General features: G+C 51.4%; 3 protein-coding genes across 3 annotated transcripts in view; 2 read left to right on the top strand and 1 right to left on the bottom strand.

The window, feature by feature from the left end:
* The window catches only part of LOC140680909 (uncharacterized), a 692,735-nt gene that overhangs the window by 149,441 nt on the left and 523,298 nt on the right, over nt 1-19,996 (bottom strand). The gene's annotated exons all lie outside the window — the stretch shown is intronic.
* The window catches only part of LOC100226816 (uncharacterized), a 1,189,242-nt gene that overhangs the window by 1,151,207 nt on the left and 18,039 nt on the right, over nt 1-19,996 (top strand). The gene's annotated exons all lie outside the window — the stretch shown is intronic.
* LOC140680954 (olfactory receptor 14J1-like) lies at nt 4,957-5,889 on the top strand. Its single transcript, XM_072919845.1, has one exon. The coding sequence runs from the start codon at nt 4,957-4,959 to the stop codon at nt 5,887-5,889; it is 933 nt and encodes a 310-aa protein (XP_072775946.1).

Below are 19,996 nucleotides of genomic sequence, written 5' to 3'. Positions count from 1 at the left end.
TCATGCGGGTGACCTCTCATCTGTCCCCAGAACACTGGGGAAGGCTCCGTGCTTTCCTTCCTATGGGAAAGAACTTTCCAGCTTCTCCTAGTGCCCATGGCTGAGATTAGGGTTCTACCTCCAAAATTCCCTATATCCGAAAGCTGGTCCCAGAAAAATCTGCCATTACTGACAATTCTGGCTGGCCTTGGCCTAGTGAGGCTCTCACCTCCCTTCCAAACACTGGGGCTCTGGGCTTTCCTTCCTATGGAAAAGAACTGTCCTTCTTGTCCAGGTGCCTATGGCCGGAATTGGGGTTCCACCTCCAACATTGCCTGTTGTGACAGACTGGAGGAGATTGTTGGCTGGAAACATTTTGTGTGTCGGGGAGGAAGGGGCAGGTCCAGCCTTGCCCTGCCCTGTAACCCCAGCCCTGCCCTGCCCTGGAAGCCCAATCCCCCCAGAGCCTCTATCCCAGCCCAGCAGTGTCTGCCAGTCCCTGGCACAGCACAGGCAATGCTCCACAGCCACCTCTGGAGCTCCCAGAGACCCAGCTCCAGTGACACCAGCCCTGAGCAAGGGGCCCAGGGCAGGTGTCCATGGCAAACAACCATCACAGCAGCTCCAGGCCTTGGTTGTCGGGCACCAAACCAAGGAACGCGTCCCTGTGGCTGTTGCTGTGGAACCTGGTGACACCAATGGGTGTCACTGCAATTGTACCTGGAACAGCCCTGGCACTGCTTTGTCCTGAGGGCTGCCATGGCAGCTAATGCAGCAACAGCTCTGCAGGCCATGGAACCTGGCTGCAGAAATGACTCCTTGGGGTGGTTTCCAAGGAAACCTGAACTGATGAGCGTTGCCATGGCACCCAAACCCATCAGTCTGGTCAGTGCAGTGTCCATGGACACAGCCCCTTGCAATGGCCCAGTGCGGGTTGGGATGATGATCCACCCTCACAGCTGTAGTGGTCTTGGAGGCACCTTCGGCTTGGCACAGACCTGAGGAGGGTGTCTGTTTTCAATGGGGAAACTCAGGAGTTTAGTTAACTTCAAAAATAAAAGAAGGAGAAACCCTCCTTGGCTGTGCACAGCCAGTTCTTTGAGCAAAGCAGGTCCCAGGTGAGTGAAGAGAGACAGGATGGGGTTGGGGAACGGGGAGCAAGGTTGTCCACACTGGGTCAGATCTCAAGGCACAGTGTCTCTGACCAGGCCAGACCTCCTTAGGAGTGTCCCTGGGTCAGTATCAGTCACTGAATGCTGCAATCACATATTGTATAATAAGAAGAGTAATAAAAGACACCCTTTAAAACAGGAATACATATTTCCTAAAAGCTCTTCAAAATATTTCTCAATAACTGCAGAAGGAAATTTTCCTAATGAACTGCCCCAGACAAGAGGGAAATCAAGACAGAGCCGTGGTTTGTCAGGAGTTGCTTGATCCTAATGACCCCTGTTGGTGCATTTGGAGCTGAGCCCTGGAACCTCAGGGCCTGAGAGGAGACTGGACAAACCTTTCCAGAAGTCAAAGTCAGAGGAAACACCCAAATGTGTCAAAGCATTAATGGGACCCACTGAGGTTCATTCCCAACACAGGCTCCTCATGGACTCCTTGGAGGAGAGAATTGGAGGCCAGGATGGCACAAAAACCTCTCAGAGACTCAAAATGGCACAAAAACCTCTAAGTGTGGAAAGGACAATCCAAAGTACCTGAAAAAAGTTGAGTATCTAAAAGTATTAATGAGCCCGACTGAGTGTCAGTACAAAGCTCTCAAGGGACTCGTTAAAGCAGATAATTGGGGCCATGATTGCACAAACCTCTCACAGAGTCTGTATCAAAAGGCAAACACCAAGTACTTTAAAATAACTGAAGTACCTTGAAGCATCAATGAGCCCCACTGAGTGTTGTTCCTGACAAAGCCTCTCCAGGGACTAATTACAGCAGATAATTGGAGGCCATGATTGCAGAAATCTTGCAGAAACTGCAAGGCAAAAGCAAAAGCCAAAGTCCTTTGAAGAACCTGCAGTCCCTGGGAGCATGAAGGAGCCCCCAGGGCCATTCCTGACCAAGGCTCCCCAGGGACTCCTTCCAGCAGATCCTTGAGGCCACTGGGATGTGGGCTAGGGGGGGATGCTGAGGGCAGGACCAGGGGGTGACAGTGCCCAGCCTGGCTGGGGCTGTGCCAGGAGGCCCCAGGGCCTCAGGACAAGGTGTCTCCTCCCAGCCCTTGGTGGCACAGACCCTGCTGCGCCCCAGGGCACCAAGACTTGGCTTCTCTTTGTCCCCACCTGTCATCAGTGCCTCCAGTTCTCTGCTCTGCCTGGGGCCTGGGGACACTTTCTCAGTCGTGTCCCTCAGTGGGACCCATTAAAAGTCCAAGAAACTTTGGAGCTGGATTCTGACTTGGAGTTCTGGAGAGGTTTCTGCAGCTCCCTCTCAGGGCCTGATGTTCAGGGCCTGAGCACAAAGCCCCAGAGGGTCATTAAAGTCCTTGTGCTGTGTCTGTGCTGCTGAGCTGGGCCGGGCTCCTGGCACAGAGGGTGATCCTGGTAACCAAGAAGGGCTTCAAAAGCACATTTCTCTTGCTGAGCAGCTCTTCTCCCAGCCCAGCAGGGCTGGGGCACTGCCTGCAGCCAGCCCGGGCACAGCACAGAGGCACAGAGAGCTTCAATCAGTCAGGGCTGGGAAGGGGCTGAGAAGTGCCTGGGGCAGAATCACTGCCAGCCCTTGGCACAGGAACCTCTGGCTGCAGGACAATGCAGCTGCAGCTCCTGGAGAGATCTCCTAAAGCTGGAACATCCCAATGCCCACAGACCCTGTGAGTGCATTCTCTGCTCATCTCCTGTGCAGAGCAGCCAGGGGTGCCCAGGGCTGTCCTGCAGAGCAGGGTCCTGCAGCCCAGGGCGCTGTGCTGGGCCAGGACTCTGCTGCCTGCCAGGGACAGCTCTCAGCCGGCCCTGGAGCTGCTCCCAGCGCTGGCCAGGAGCTGTGGGGGGAAGGAGCCACCCTGAGCAGGGCAGGTGCTGCTGCTGAGAGGGGCTGGGTGGGGCAGGGCTGCTCCCAGCTCCAGACCAGCCTGGGCACAGCTCCGGAGGGCACTTCCCAAAGAAGGTAAGCCTGGGATTGCTGTAAAGGTCAGGAGCCTTCCTGAGGGTGTTTTCAATTTCCTGCTTGGAGGAGGATGGAAAAATTGGGGTGATGACAATAAGATTTTTGCTATTTATACATCTTTCATGTATCGGTATCTCTGTAAATTACTATGATATAGTTATAAAATATAATCCTTATTTAACTCTATTAAACTCTTAATTTTATTAAATTACTATTAGGTACTTATATAATTGTAATCTTTTACTGACTCTAGTATGTTTCCTACCTATCCCTTAGATTTCAGAACAATAAGGTGACTGTCTAAATACATTCCTGAAATACTGCATAGTCTAATTACCAGGAAGAGGACCTACAAGAAGAACACTTTGGTTTTTGACCAGAATATGAGCAGTCATAAATAAGAGAGGGACAAAGAAGCCCTTGGACCTACTCCAGTGTGCTGAGCCAGGGGTGTGTAATTGGGGCAACTGAATCTCCTATTGGATATTCCTGTTAAATATCGTAATTAATTAACCTTAATAATTGTTGAAATCAGGGGCTGTATGTGCCCCGTCCCCACTGGGACACCTGGGAGCTTCCAGTAAAGGTCTGGTTTTTACTTTACTGCTCTAACACTGTTGCAAGGGGTTTTTTTCTCTTTTGATTATAGACAACAGGGGGATGAGAGAAGCAGAACAGGAATTGTAATCCCAGAACGACAGAACATTCTGATCAGAAAGGGACACACAGGATCATCAAAGGAATGTTTGAACATTTACAGAGACTCCAGAACTGTGACTTTGGGTGGTCAGTCTCTCTGCTGGGAGCCTCCCAAAGGGCCTTCAGCCACTCCTCAGCCCTGGACAGCAGCAGCATCACCTCTGCAGGGCCCAGCAGGGCTCTCCTGAGCTGCCCTTGCCCAGCTGCACACAGAGCCTGCCCCAGCCAGGGCCCTGCACACAGGCAGGTTTCTGTAGGGCCGGGCCGAGGGCACACAGGGTGGGATGGGCTCTGCTGGCAGGGACAAGGCACCTCTCAGGAGGGGATGTCCAGGCCCAGGGAGATGCTCAGGATAGCAGAGGGGACTGAGCAGAGCAGTGCTGGGGCAGGAGGGCACTGTTGGTGTGTGGGAGGTGCCGGGCACAGCAGGGCACGGGAACACTGTCCTGAGTGCCCGGCTGCCTCTGCCCTCTCAGGCACAGCACCACAACATCTTTTTTTTTTCTGCACTCCCCTGATATTGTCGCTGTTATCTGGGGCTCCCAGGGAGGCTCTGGCATTTGCTGCAGGTGAGTCAGGCACTGCCCTTCGCATTCCTGCCAGGCTGGGGTGTCCATGGGAATGGGGTGTCCAAGCTTCCCTGGGACCTTTGGGGCTCTGGGCAAAGAAGTCCATGGGAAAGCGGAATGAACTGAGCCCCTCCCTGAGATCCCCCCATGGGCACAGCCTGGGATCTCCTTGCTGTGCCCTTTCCAAGCTCTGAGCTGCCCTCCTGGGTGGAGATCTGTGCCAGAGCCTCTGGGGGCTCCCTGAATGTCCCATGTGGAATTGCAGAGATGCCACAGCTGAGGAAATGCTGATGGGCTGGCCAAGGGAGCCGTGAATGTCCTTGGCACAAGGGGGTGCTGAGACCTTGCCCAGAGATTTTTGGAGAGGGTGAGACATTCAGGGATCCCTCTGCTCTGGGCAAGGTCTGGTTTATCTCAGGGTGAACCAGAAGTGTGATTGTGCTCTGATTGCAGACAAAGGTTTTCCCAAAGCAGGCAAAAGCATGGAGGAGTCCCAGCAGGACAGTCTGCAGGGAATGGCCCAGGTTTGGCTCCGATCAGCCTCTCCTGACTTGTCACTGCCCTTTCTCCATGACCAGGTGCCCACGTGCAGCCACAGCAAATGTCCAACAGCAGCTCCATCAGCCACTTCCTCCTGCTGGCACTGGCAGACACGCGGCAGCTGCAGCTCCTGCTCTTCTGCCTCTTCCTGGGCATCTCCCTGGCTGCCCTCCTGGGCAACGGCCTCACCATCAGCGCCGTAGCCTGCGGCCACCACCTGCACACGCCCATGTTCTTCTTCCTGCTCAACCTGGCCCTCAGCGACCTGGGCTCCATCTGCACCACTGTCCCCAAAGCCATGCACAATTCCCTCTGGGACACCAGCACCATCTCCTACACAGGATGTGCTGCACAGCTCTTTTTCTTTCTCTTCTTCATCTCAGCAGAGCTTTCCATCCTGACCATCATGTGCTATGACCGCTACGTGTCCATCTGCAAACCCCTGCACTACGAGACCCTCCTGGGCAGCAGAGCTTGTGCCCACATGGCAGCAGCTGCCTGGGCCAGTGCCTTTCTCAATGCTCTGCTGCACACAGCCAATACATTTTCCCTGCCCCTGTGCCATGGCAATGCCCTGGGCCAGTTCTTCTGTGAAATCCCCCAGATCCTCAAGCTCTCCTGCTCCAAATCCCACCTCAGGGAACAATGGTTTCTTGCTGTTAGTGTCTGTTTGGCATTTGGTTGTTTTGTGTTCATTGTTTTCTCCTATGTACAGATCTTCAGGGCTGTGCTGAGGATCCCCTCTGAGCAGGGACGGCACAAAGCCTTTTCCACCTGCCTCCCTCACCTGGCTGTGGTCTCTCTGTTTATCAGCACTGGTGCATTTACCTACCTAAAGCCCCCCTCAATGTCCTCCCCATCCCTGGATCTGGCCCTGTCAGTTCTGTACTCGGTGGTGCCTCCAGCCCTGAACCCCCTCATCTACAGCCTGAGGAACCAGGAGCTCAAGTCTGCAGTGTGGACACTGATGACTGGATGCTTTCAGGAACATTAAACTGCTGGCCAATTTCTACAAATCACTTGTAATAAAAGTCATCTTTGATACTTATTGTTGGTTTAATTTTGGAGGTTCTTTTTCTTTCTTTTACATTTTAATGTTTTCTACATTAGAAAGAAATGTCATTGTGCCATTTCTCATTTTGTTTCTCTTCACCTTCCCTGTGCCCACAGACTGTGTCAATGAGGGGCTGTGCTCTCGGTGGCTTTCAAGGAACTAAAGGATCTCCCAGCAGTTTTCTGCAGAGATGCCCTTTTGCTGCCTTCTCTGGAGCTGCAGCAGCAATGTCTGTGTGCAGAGCTGGGGGCAGATCAGGGCTGGCACAGCAGCTCTGCTCCTGCTGGCCACACCATTCCTGATCCAGGCCAGGAGCCATTGGCCTTCTTGGCCACCTGGGCACACGGCTGGCTCATGTCCAGCCTGCTGTCCATCAGTCCCTGCAGGTCCCTTTCTGCCTGGCTGCTGTCCAGCCCCTCTGTCCCCAGCCTGTAGCGCTGCTGGGGTTGTTGTGGCCAAAGTGCAGGACCCGGCACTTGGACTTGTTAAACCTCACCTTGAAATATTTGGGCCCTGGATCCAGCGTTTCCAAGGCCCTGTGCAGAGCCCTTCTACCCTCCAGCAGATCAACACCCACATCCAGCTTGGTGTCATCTGCAAAGATGTCCTTGGTTCCAAGGGGCCCCTCAGCGTCTCAATGTCCCTTTGGTTGCACCAGGCCCTGCACTGTCACACTGGTCTCCTTGGTTCCATGGGGCCCCAAAATGTGACAATGGACTCTTTGGTTCCATGGGGCTTCACAGTGTCACAATGTTCTCATTGGTGCCGCAGTTTCTCAGTGGCCCCTTGGTTCCATGGGGCCCCAGGGTGTCACAAAGGCCCCATGGTTACATGAGGTCCCACATTGTCACAATGCTCTCTGTGGTTCCACAAGTCCCCTCAGTGTCACAATGGACTCCTTGTTTCCACGAGGCCACACAGTGTCACAAGGGCCTTCCAGATTCCTGGAGGCCCCAGAGTGTCACAGTGGCCCCTTGGTTACACAAGGTCCTGCAGTGTCACAATGTCCCCTTGGTTCCATGAGGCCCCGCAGTGTCAGAAGGGCCTCTTGGTTCCACTGGGCCCTTGACTCTCCCAATGCTCTCCTTGGTTTCGCAGTGTCACAGTGGTGAAACCCCTCGGTTACACGAGGCCCCGCAGTGTCACCATGGCCTCTGTGGTTCCACCAGGACCCAGTGTCACGGGGACTCCCTGGTTCCATTGGGCCCCAGAGCACCACAGTGGAGCCCTGGTTCTATGGGGCTGTACAGTGTCACCATGGTCCTCTTAGTTCTACGAGGCCCTGCAGGGTCACAATGGCCCCAGAGTGTCCCAATCATCACAGAATGACAGAATCAAATAGGCTGGAAAAGACCTTTGGGATCATCAGGTCCAACCAATGCCCTAATACCGCCTTGTCACCCAGACCATGCCACTGAGTGCCACTGGAGAGGGACAGTGACTGTGCCACCTCCCCCCTGGCCTGCCCACTCCAATGCCCACTCACCCTTTCTGTGAAGAACTTCTTCCTCTTGTCCAGCCTAAACCTCCCCTGGTGCAGCTGAAGGCTGTGTCTTCTTGTCCTGCCCTCCAGCAGATCCACACTCACACCCAGCTTGGTGTCACCTGCAAATTTGGTGATGGTGGGCTCGATCCCCTCACCCAGATCATCGGTGAAGATGTTAAACAGGGCTGGGCCCAACACAGATCCCTGGGGACAGCACCAGGGACTGGACACCAGCTGGGTGCAGCACCATCCCCACCCCTCTCTGGGCCCAGCCTCCAGCCAGCTCTTCCATCTCCCAGCCAGGAGGGAACCTGCCCAAGCTGTGGGCTGCAGCTTTTCCAGGGAATGCTGTCAGAGACAGTGTAAAAGGCTTTGCTGAAGTCCAGATGGACACATCCACAGCCTTTCCCACATCCACAGGTGGGTCACCTGGTTACAAAAGGAGATCAGGGTGCTCAGGCAGGACCTGCCCCTCTTAAATCCACGCTGGCTGGCTCTGACCCCTCGGCCATCCTGTGGGTGCCCTGTGGTGGCACTCAAGGTGATCTGTTCCATAACCTTGCCGGGCACCGAGGTCAGGCTGACAGGCCTGGAGTTCCCCAGATCCTCCTTCCAGCCCTTCCTGGGGATGGGCTCACACTGGCACCTCCAGTGCTCTGGGACCTCCCTGGTGAGCCAGGACTGATGGTAAATGATGGGGAGCAGCTTGGGGAGCTCATCCACCAGCTCCCTCATCCCCCTAGGATGGATCCCATCCCATCCCATACACCTGTGAGCATCTGAGTGGCTCAGCAGGTCACCAGCTGCTTCCTCCTGGATTACAGGGGGCTGTTCTACTCCCTGAGCCCATCTACCAGCTCAGGAGAAAACTTGTCCTGAGGACAACCTGTCCTAATATTGAAAATTGATACAAACAAGGTGTTAAGTAGTTTGGGCTTTTCCTTATCTTTAGTTCCTATATTTCTCCAGTGCCTCCAATAAAGAGTAGAGGTTCTCCTTATCCCATGTTTTGCTACAAATATTTCATAGAAACATTTTTTATTATTTTTCACAGAAGTGGCTAGGTTAAGCTCTAATTGAGTTTTCACCTTTTTTCTTTTTATTTCTGCATGACCTAACAACATCCTTAAAGAATTCCTAAGTTGCCTGAAATTCTGTCCAAAGTTAATGCACCTTCTTCCTTCCCTTGAGTTCCCGCAAAAGCTCCATGGGCAGCCAGGACAGTCATTTTCCTCACCAGCTCATCTTTTGCCACACTGGGACAGGCTGCTACTTCCCCCTTAAGATTATTTTCTTGAAATGTGTCCATCCCTCCTGCTCCCCTTTGTTTTTAAGGGTTGCTTCCCATTAAAAAAAATCAGTACCTGATTTGGTACTCCCCCAAATCTACATCCTAAATAGGCCAAAGTCTGCCCTTCCTAATTCCAGTGTGGAAGTTTTGTTGCTGCCCCTCCTTCTTTCACAGATCATTGAAAACTTGATTATTTCATGGTCCCTGTGCCCCAGGCAGCCTCCGACCCCCACATCTGCCACCAGCCCTTCTCTGTTTGTGAACAGCAGGCGACAGAGCTTTCCTTGGGAGTGGAGTGTTACCAAAAATTCGGTAAAACAGAAAACTCCTTAACACCAGTGCAGCATTAAGAAGCTGCATTCTTTATTCAGCTGGATGTACAGGGGACAGCTCCTCCCAAAGCCGAGCATGCTGAGTGCAGGAAAGTTTCTGTTCATGTTCTGTATTTTGCACACATATTCATTGATTGTCCTGGACTAAACACACATCTGATAATCATTTCCCCAGAATCATTAACATATTTCCCCTCCCCTTTACCCATGTGTTCTTCTGTCCTGGGGGTCTCTCTGGTGGTCCCTGGTGGTCGTGGACCCCAATGTTCCCGTGGGCCTGGCTGAGCTGGCAGGACACTGAGGCTGGTGAACTTCCAGTTCCCCTTCTCCCACAATGGGCACTGTGTGGTTTCCATGGGCCTGGGGTTTTGGAGAACAAGCTCCAGGCGTCAGCTCAGCTGGTGGAGACAATTTATCATCTGGTGACATGAGGTCACAGAGTGGGCTGTGACATCACAGAGTGGGTTATCTGAGGCCATTGGGCAGCTACAGCATCAAAGACAGTCTCTGTGACATTACAGAGCTGGCTGTGACATCACAGAGGGGCTGTGTGACATCCCAGGAGGGCTCTGTGAGGTCACTGGGTTGGTCACTCTGCCCCAGCTCCCCCTCAGAGTTTCTCCCAACAGGTCCAATGCTGTTCATGCCCAGCAGGGTCCCTGTCCCCCGGCATCCCCCTGGTCCCCCTGGAGCCACAGCCTCCACCAAAGGATGTTCCACAGGATCCACCCCAGAGCCTGACATGGGGACAAGGGGCCAGGGCTGTGTGACCAGGACATCAAGGACATGGATTATCCAGGTCCCTGTGGCCTGGCTTGGGTTTCCCAGGGCAGGAAAGATGTCTGGCAGCTGGAGCAGGGTTAGGGAAGGGCCTCCAAGGCGGGGCTGGAGCCCTTGGGCTGTGAGCAGAGGCTGAGGGAGCTGGGCTTGTCCAGCCTGGAGCAGGGAATGCTGAGGGGCTCCTCATGCCAGCCTGGCAGTGCCAGCGAGGAGGGGATGGATAAAACAGAGCCAGGCTCTTCACCGGGGGGCCTGGTGGGAGACAGAAGGCAATGGGTGGAAGGGGAAAGAGGGGAGTTTAGCCAGGCCAGGAGGAGATGAAATGAGTCAGGCTGGTTTCAGCATTTCCTCAACACCAAAAGCAGCCTGACCTCCCTTCTCCATCAACCACTGACAGCTTTGCAAATCAGGAATTGTTTGAGCTGTTTTTCCCCCACTCCAGAATGAGCAGCCTGATACAAGAACTTAATTGTGCTTATATCTATCACAGAACCAAGTGTCTAAAATAATTTTAGTATAGAAATCACTTGTGGATGGTGGACTCATCAGACATAGCTGGAACATTGCACATAGCTCAGGGAGGAGAGTGATTGTCATTAAATTGTGTCCTGTTCAACTGTGGTCTGTTGGCCATGAAGAGAAACTTTCTGTGCCTCTGAGTCTCACCAGTTCCTTATCCCCAAAGGACACAAACCTGATGAGTTGTGGTTCCCACTCCAGTGGTGGCACTTGGAGCTCCCTCCATCCCCAGAGCAGAGCTCCCTTGTCCCAGAAAGTCCCTGGCAATGCAGGGATGAAGGAAACAGGACAGGCTGTGGGGATCAGGAGCAGGGCACGGCCAGGGATTTGGGGTGGTTGTGAGCCCAGGGCAGGACCTGGCCCTTGGTCTTGGTGAACCTCATCCCATTGTCCTGGGCCCATGGCTCCAGCCTGTCCAGATCCCTCTGCAGAGCTTCCTGCCCTCCAGCACAGCCACACTCCCACCCAGCCTGGGCTCACCTGGGAACTGACTGAGGGTGCCCTCGATGGCCTCATCCAGACCAGAAATAAAGAGATTTCACTGACCTGGCCCCAGTGCTGAGCCCTGGGGACACCCCTGGATGTGACTCCATTCCTCAGCTGCTCCATTCCCAGAGCAGCCTGGCCTGAGCAGAGCTGTGGGGCCAGAGCCGGCTGGGCTGTGCTGGGGAGAGGCCCTTGGTGCTGCCCAGAGCTCAGGGCAGCTGGCAGAGCTTGCAGGGAGCTGGGCTGGGCTGGAAGAGCCTGGCACAGAAACCATCAGTGTCCATCTCAGCCTGGCTGAGCGGGCAGGGCCAGGAAGAGCACCCCAGGGTCCGCATGTTCTCTGTGTGGGAGCTGAGCTTGTGACCCCCTGAGCCCTCCCAAGTGCTGGGGCTGCACCTCCAGCTCCAGAGGAGATGTGACAGGTGGGAGCAGAGACAAATAATTCCTGGTGGATTCCTTATTGTGTTTGTTTATACAGGTGACCTGGATCCATATGTAGATGAGGTGGTTTGTGTCAGATTACACTGGGAGAGTGATCAATGTAATTTTTTTTTCTGAAAATTATATTTCACACATAATGCACAATGAGAAAAAAAATACACATTTTATCAGAAGAGCGTCTGAATTTTTCAGAGGATGAGAGACTCATTGATGTTCAGCAGCCAAACCTGTTCAAATATTTTCCTCAAGGCTTCCTTGAGATGAGAGGTGACCACCAGAGGCCAAGGCCAGCCAGAGCTGTCTGTCCTGGCAGCTTTTGTCTGGGAGAACCCTTGCATATAGGGAATTTTTCAGGGGGAGTATAAATTTTGGCTGTGGACACGTGGAAAAATGGATGGTTCTTTTCCATAGGAAGGAAAGCACAGAGCCCCAGTTCTCCAGGGGCTGATGAGAGGCAGCCCTCAATGTTCCAAGATCAGCCAGACCTGTCAGGTGGCCCCTGTGTCATGGTTTGACACTGGCACAATGCCAGTGCCCCCATAAAAATGCAACCCCACAAATGATTGCTGTGAAATGCAATCAGGAACAGAGCAGAGTAGGCCCAAGCTCAATAACAAAGTAGAAACTTTATTAAACTACTACTACTATAAAATTAAAAGGCAAGAAAAAATTAAATCCAAAATTAAAACCTCCCAAAACACTCCTCGCTCCCCCCAATTCCAACAAACGACAGTGGGACACAACTTGGACTCCCAATCAGGTTCCCACCCTTCAGAGGATCAATACTCTGTCCATCGAGGGAGAGAGGAGTCTCTCCTGTGCCATAGACCCCCAGGAAACACAGCTGCCACCTCTTGTGTTTCCATGTCACACATGGCACCGCCTGGAGAGAATCTGCCAGTGTGACACTCTCCTTTCCATGTCACAGTGCTCTCACCACCACGCATGGACAGACTGCTCCATGGACAGACTGCTCTTAGGATTTTTCTTTTCAAGGATGCTCTGCCAAGAGGGCAAAAAAAAAAAAAAAACAACAGTTCAGTTTTTCATTTTTGGGACCGCAGTCCCGCCCCATTTCCACCTGGGGCCGAGGGTCCAAGAACAGAGATCTTCTTCTTCTCTGAAGACAGGGGGCATCACCACAACCCTCCTCAACTCTTCTCTATTCACTGCACTCCTGTCTTTTTCTCAGCTGCTGAAACAGGTCTCTTGCCTCACCATGCATCCTCCTAAAATACAGTCTCACTCTTGGACGAGAAAATTGGTTCAGTCTATGGCTAACAAGAGAAAGTCTAGCCAAAAACCACTCCATCATCTCCTCCCACCTAGAATTTCTCCTTCTTACATCTCAGGCCCCAGACTGTCTCATTTCTTCTCTTTCAAATCGAGGAGGAATAATATTTGACAAAGCTTTCATCATCCAAGAAGGGGTTAAAAGTCCAAATTCCCTGGCCAGCTGGCCAGGCTCTCTGCCCAGACCTCCAGCTCCCACGCTGGGCACATCCCACTCCCCGCCCCGGCTCTTGCTGTCTCTTTCTCTCTCTCTCCACAGAGACTCTGGCGGGGGGAACGCAGACATCCCAGATTTTCCTCCACCCTTCATCTGCAGGGAGCCAGCCCGGTTCCAGCCCCTGCACCCTTCGGCCTTACCTCAGTCAGGCCGTGGGGCTTCCCCTGCCCCAGCCAGCCACGGGCCGGGCAGGGGAGAGGCTGCACTGCACCCTGACCGGAACCAAAGAGAGCGAGTTCTCCTGGGAATTCTGCTTTTAACCCCTCTGTGATCTCAGAGGCGTGTCCAGCCTCAATTGGTCACCCCAAGTGCCAATGTCCAACCCCAATCACTGACTGGCTTGACCCTCTTCCTTCTGTGTTAAACCACGACACACTCCCAGGATCTGGAATTCCCGTTCCTGGCCAGGAAAAAATGTTCCTGACTTTGAATTTCCTTCCTATCCTCTCAACAAATTACAATAAAATTAGAAATCAATAAATTATAATTAAATTTAAAAAGAAATAAGTATTTCAACTCTTACTTACAATACTCCAATAATGATTTAACCCAAAACAACTATAATTATAAATGTAACATTACCAATAAATATAAATAAATAAATTATATACCAAGAAATACCTTTTCAAAAGTTTTAACTCATTATCTAATAGACTTTAGATTAAAAAATATCCAAACAAACTAGGATACAATCTAACAAACCTCAGTAAAACAATTATATCACAAATTTACTAAACACAAAAAACTACACCACTATAATTTGTCATACATTTTAAGCAAATAATTAAACTTTAATAACATCTTTAAGTACGCTAAAAAATTTAAATTATTTTCGAAAAACTTAATTGCAGATGGGTGGTTTTATATGGATATTAGTTTTTGGATTGTTGGGTTAGATGATTTTATAAAAGAGATTTTTATAGGAATTTAATCAGCTGAGAAGGAGCCACTCTGCAAACACAATTGACTGAAAATGAATGGGACAGAAATCAGTAACTCTGAACATTTTATTTGCTATCAAATACATCCCAGCCACCCAGCCTCACACAATCCCCATCCCACCGCTCCAAACTGAGATCCCACTTCTCCCAGTCTCCTCCCAACCCCATCTCACCCTGGCAGCTGTGGAATTGAGTGAGCTTTGTGTGGGATTGAGTTTTTTTGAGGTGGGAACAAGCAATTTGAGGTGGGATTGTGCCTTTATAGGTTAAAATTCTGTTGTTTTCAGTGGGATTGAGTGGTTTTTTGGTGACAGATTCATCCCTCTTGGCTTTTGAAATGCAAAGAGATGGAGAACACTGCCCCAAATCACCCCAGAACCTACAAATCCTCCAGAAGTTGAGTTCATGGCGTTCAGGGAGGGTGCAGCCGCTGGCGGCAGGAACAAATGAGACAGGTCTTGGTTTAACAAAGCCCCAGAATCCATTTCTGACCCCTGAAAGACAGGGCAAAGGCAGGGCCATGGGGTTTGTATAGGGTATCCCAGGGGTGGAGTTAGGGTTTGGGTCAAGGGAGGAATTATTGGCAACAAAAAAAGGTGAGATCAAATTCCTGCCTCTTAGCAACAGGGGAAATCAACCCAGATCCTAAATTCCCCCTCAAACGCCTGTGAAATGGTGGCACTTCAGATATTTTTGATCAATTTCTTTAATTTAACCCTGTTTTGGCTGTTTTTAAAGAATAAAGATGAATCAGAGGAAAATTAGGACCAAAGCAAAAGGAGAAGCAGCCAGATGTGTTCCCAACATGGATCACAGGGAATGTGGGTCACCAGGGCTATGCCAAATGTGGGTTCTCCAGCGGGGGATGGAGCTGGAGCAGAGCACGAAGCTCTTCCCACACTCGGGGAAATCCCAGCGTTTCCCTTACTGGTGCCTCCATTGGTGTCTGGTCAAGTCAGAGCTCTGTGAGAAGCTCTTCCCACACTGGGGACACTCGTAGGGCCTCTCCCCAGTGTGGATGCGCCGGTGCACGGTGAGGCTGGAGTTGTGCTTGAAGCCCTTCCCGCAGTCGGGGCAGCGGAAGGGCCTCTCATCCGTGTGAATCCGCTGATGTACAAGGAGAGCAGAGCTGCTGTGAAACCTCTTCTGACACTCGGGACACTCGTAGGGCCTCTCCCCAGTGTGGATGCGTTGGTGGGTGATGAGTTCTGAGCTCCAGCCGAAGCCCTTCCCACACTCCCCACACTCATAGGCCCATTCCCCAGTGTGGATCATCTGGTGGGCGGATCAGGTTGTTGCTCTGCCTGAAGCTCTTCCCACACTCCAAGCACTTGTAGGGCTTCTCCCCATCAAGGTGCTGCTCAGGGACCACCAGCTCTGAGCTCTGGCTGAAACTCTGCCCACCTTCCTGACCCAGAGTGGGTCTTTCCTCCTCAGAGCACCCTGGGCTGGGTTTCCAGCCCCTCCTTGTGTGGGAAGTCCGGGGCTTTTCCTCCCTGTTGGATTCTTGCACTGTGGAGTTGCTCAAATCGGCCTCTTCCATGAGGTTCTGCTGCAGGGATTTGTCCTTCCTCGTCTCCATCATCAGCTCCTGCTCTGGGGTAGGAAGGACAAGGAGAGGATGGGATTTGCCTCCGTGCCACAGGGAAGGGCAAGGAGATCCCCCCAGTGCATCCCCGTGAGCAGAGCATCGGCAGCGGGGCTGTCCTGCAGCCGGGGTCCAGGCTGGGCCGGGAGATGGAACAGGAGAGAGGGGGAAAGGGGCACTGACTTCCTCCTCAACTGCCTGAATGTCCCAGGGCACCTTCCTCTTCCTCACAGACTCCTCCTCCATTTCATGAAGATTTGGGTATGGGAAATTCTGTTTTGGGAGGAAAACAAGGTATGAGCACAGTGAGTTTTGTACCGGTTTGAAGGCAAACCAGGGGGAGAGTCTAAGCCAGAATGACAATGGAGTAAGAAAATTAAGATCAAGGCAATGATACAGAAACACTGGCTTAATCTGACAGAGTCAGGATATAACCTGACACCCCGTTGCTCAGGGTGGTGGTAGCAGTCTGATGAAATGGTGGCTGCAGTCCGGCTGGAGTGATGAACGTGATTCTGTCAAAGCGGTGATCCTGTAGAAGGGTCTGGTCTTCCTCTGAAGGTCCAGAGGTGGTTATGGAGCTCTTGTCCTCTGGGAATGCAGTAGGCAAGGTGGTCGTGGTGTTGCAAGGGTGAGATTATATCCAGGTAGGAATGCTTGGTTCCTCCCCCTGGGCGGAGCATCCCACAATGGGATGATGTAATTTTATCAGCCCTGCAGTGACACTCAATGGCCCATTAACAGAAGATGGCCCCTGGAGGGCGTTATCAGGGCTGAGCCATGGAAGAGATAAAGAACACTGCCCCACCTGTTGATAACAGTTTATGAAGATGGTGACTGAAAACACTTTTGGTTACATCTGACATTGTAACCTGAAACAGTGAGGCCATCCCTGCTCGGGGTGGGGGGTGAACACCACCCCCCTTACCCAAACTGGCTCCGGTGTAAAACCCCCACCCTGGGAAGGACACGCACACAGGGGACAATGTCACACTTGCCCTGTCCCAGGGGGAGATCTCTGTCCCTGTCACTCCCTTGTTCTCCCCCCTTTTCTCTTTCTTTCCGTCTCTCTCTCTACCTCACTTTTACTGTTCAATAAAATCCACTTAAATTTGGTGACCTTTGCACCTTAATTGGGGCAGAGGCATCTCTCCAACAATTTTATTAACCATCTTGCAACATTATTTTGCACAGTGAGTTCAGGGCACTGTTTTCTGATCCCAAGTGCCTTTGACAACAGCCTGATTCCCTCCTATGAGGAGGTTCTCCCTCTTTCTGGAGGAACTCTTAGAAACTTGGATACAGCTTCCTCTGAGCAACTTTTGGGAGAACTTATGAGGAAAATGGCTGTTGCGGGTGGCCAGTGTAAAGAAAATATATTCCTGTCCTTCCCTGAAAAGTTCGTTAAAGTCACTGGAGGAAACGGAGCAAATCATACGAGTGAAACTGACCAGGATCAGTCACCCCAAGGTGAGGAACACAAGGCTACTAAAGTCCTACAAGAAGCCCAGCTCAAGTAGCTAAACTCCTGAATAATTAGTGAATTCACAGGCTTGGGGGCTTTTCCAAATATGAGAATCATTATTTTCTTCGTTCCCGTCACCTTTGTGACAGCTCCACAGAGCTTTCCCTTCCTTTTAATAATCTGTATTGGGCCAAATTTCCATATTTCTTTTTTGGAACCTGCCAGCATCTGAGGTAGAGCTGTGCTGGAAGTGATGGAATTTGGAATTGCCACAGAATTGCTTCTGTTGGTGGTTTATTAATGTTTGGGATTTGTCTGTGTTTCCATCACAAGAGACTTGTGGGAAGAGCAAATATTCCTCAAGGCATTTTATGTAGGGTTAAGTTTAATTTCTGCTGAGTTTGTTTTGTCCAGTGCTCAGGGGATGCTCAAGGGATCTCTGGTTTTGGTTTGGTCCTAATTTTCTTCTGATTTGTCTTTATCATTTAAAAACACCTGAAAAATGGCTAAAAAGAGTATTGATCAGAGATGTCAAAAGTCCCACCATTTAAGCGGTATCAGAAATAGGATTTATGGTTTGGCAACGTATTCTGGAGGATTTGTGGGTTCTTGGGGGATATCTGGTAGTATTCTCCATATGTTTGCACTCCAAAAGCTAAGGTGGATTGCTCTGTCACCTCAAAATTATGCAATCCCATTGGAACCCCACAATCTTACCCCAAAATGGCTCAATCCCACCTCAAAATGGCTGGTTCCCATCTCAGTCCCATGCCAAAATTACTCAATTCCACAGCCTCTAGGGTGAGATGGGGTTGGAAGGAGATTGAGAGAAGTAAGATCCAAATTTGAGGTTGTGGGGTCAGGATTGTGTGGGGCTGGGTGGTTGTGATTTATTTTGATTATAAATAAAACTATCAGAATTATTGTTTTCTGTCCCATTCATTTTCTGTCAGTTCTGGTTTGCTTTTCAGAGTGCCACCTTCTCAGCTGATTTTGTTTGTGACCTCCTGCCCCAGACTGAAAAGTAAGATGTGTTCTATTTGACATCTGTATGGCAGTAGTCCTGTGTTAAGTGGGCAGTTTTTCCTTATCTCTTCCACAATCAATCCTCCCTCAGGGGAGACATCTGCTGATAATGGGCTATTGAATGTCACTGCATGACTGATAAGAACTGTAACATCCCATTGTGAGCTGCTCCGCCCAGAGGGAGGAGCCAAGCATTCCTACCTGCATCTAGTCTTGAGATTCTGGCCCACCAACAAAGCTTTTTCTGGGCTGGATTTCTCAGAGGAACAGCTGCCTCTTCCTCTTCAGAAGAAGACACCATTTTCTACAGGATCACTTCTCCAACAGAATCACACCTGACACTGCAGGAGGACTGCAGCCACCATTCCAATTGGACTGCAGCCAACACCCTGTCCAACAGAGTGTCAGGTTGTATTCTGGCTCTCTCAGTGTTGTTTTGGTTCACTGCATTGTTCATATTTTCATTTTCTTCCCTAATAAAGAGCTGTTATTCCTGCTCCCGTATTTTCACCTGAGAGCCCCCCCTTTATTTCAAATTTATAACAATTCAGAAAGAAAGAATCTACATTTTTCCATTTCAGGGGAGGCCCCTGCCTTCCTTAGCAGACACCTGTCATTCCAAACCAAAACACCTTCTTTCTCTCCTGCCTTCCTTTGCCTGCTCTGTTTCTCTCTCTCTGTGTCTCCCTGGACCCAGGGCAGCTCCCACCAAAGACCCTGCCCTGATTTAATTCCCAATCCATGAGCTACAACAACCATGGGTGAAGTTATGATGGCTGGCAGTGAAATGTCACTGTAGGATCTTGCTCCACTTGGCTTTTGGCTCTTCCATAAGAGCTTTGCCTTCAAGGGCAGGAACATCATTTCCTGGCTGGGAACTGGAATTCCAACCCCTGGGAGTGTGTGCCACGGATCCCAGAGGGGCATTCCTGAGGCTCCCGGGGTGCTGCTCCTGCCGTGCCTCCCAAGGAGCTGTGCAGGGCAGGGGACAAGGTGCAGTAGCTGTGTTGGTGCTGCAGTGCCACAACGGCCCCTGGTTCCAGGAGTTTCCGCACTGCCAACAGCCGTTCCTGGGTTCCATGATGCCCTGCTGTGTCCCCATGGATATTTGGTGTCATGAAGTTCTTCAGTGTCACAATGGCCACCTCGCTCCATGAGCTTCTGCAGTGTCCAAATGGCCTCCTTGGATGGGCAGTGTCACCATGGACCATTGGCTCCATGCAGCCCCGCTGGGTCACCATGGACTCCTTGGTTCCATGAGGTTCTGGGGGTGTCTCCATGGTCTCCTTGGATCCACAGTGTCACAATGGACCACTGGATCCACATGGCCCTGCTGTGTCACCATGGCCCCTTGGTTCCATGGGACCCCAGGGTCACAATTGACTCCTTGCTTCCACATCACCCCTTCAGTGCCAAAATGGCCCCTTCCTTCCAGGGGGACACAAAAGATTTATAGAAACATTGAGCAAATCCTGCTTAACACACCTGGGAACACCTGTTTGCATTCCAGAGGGAGGTTAAAGGTGAGGATGGCACCAGCAGCTTCCATCTGAAACAGAGATCCAGGGAAAGGAGTGGGACAGAGAATTCAACTGGGAGACGCAGAGAATTCTGCTTCCAGAGATCATTTCTGGTCACACTGTCCCTTGTAGAAAGGTGACACCATTCCAGGCAGCCTGTACTGAGCAGGTGGCTCCTGAGTGGGGTTTGTTGTTTAGGAAACCTGCTCAGGCTTTTCCATTCTCTCCTTCCCAAGAGGAAAACTTCTCCTGGGCCTGTGTGCAGGCAGAGCCCTGAGGAGAGCAGGTGGGACACAGTGCAATGGGCTGGGACATGGAGCTGCAGAGCTCAGGGACAAGGTTCTGCTGCAGGGCACAGGGATGTCAGTGCCAGGTGGGTGATGTCAGACATGGTGAGGCTGGGGGTGAGGAGCAGCTTGTCCAAACAGGGTCAGCCCTCAGGGGACTCATTCTTCTACATGCCCAGACCTCCTAAGGAGACCTTCAGCATCAAGATCACCTGGGGAATGCTTCTGTCAGCTCTTCTCTGAACTGGAAAATAAGAGAATACTCACTTGACTAAAGAAAAAATGTCATGAGGTGCACTTGGAAATCTTCCTCCTTACAAGAACTCTAAACTGACTCCAATCAGGTGCACAAGCCCTGGAGACTTGCATACGATT

The sequence above is a fragment of the Taeniopygia guttata genome, chromosome 30 (assembly GCF_048771995.1).
Source record: "Taeniopygia guttata chromosome 30, bTaeGut7.mat, whole genome shotgun sequence".
Classification (NCBI taxonomy): Eukaryota; Metazoa; Chordata; class Aves; order Passeriformes; family Estrildidae; genus Taeniopygia; species Taeniopygia guttata.
The sequence above is the reverse complement of the archived record's forward strand: the minus strand, read 5'-3'. Positions and strand labels throughout refer to the sequence as shown.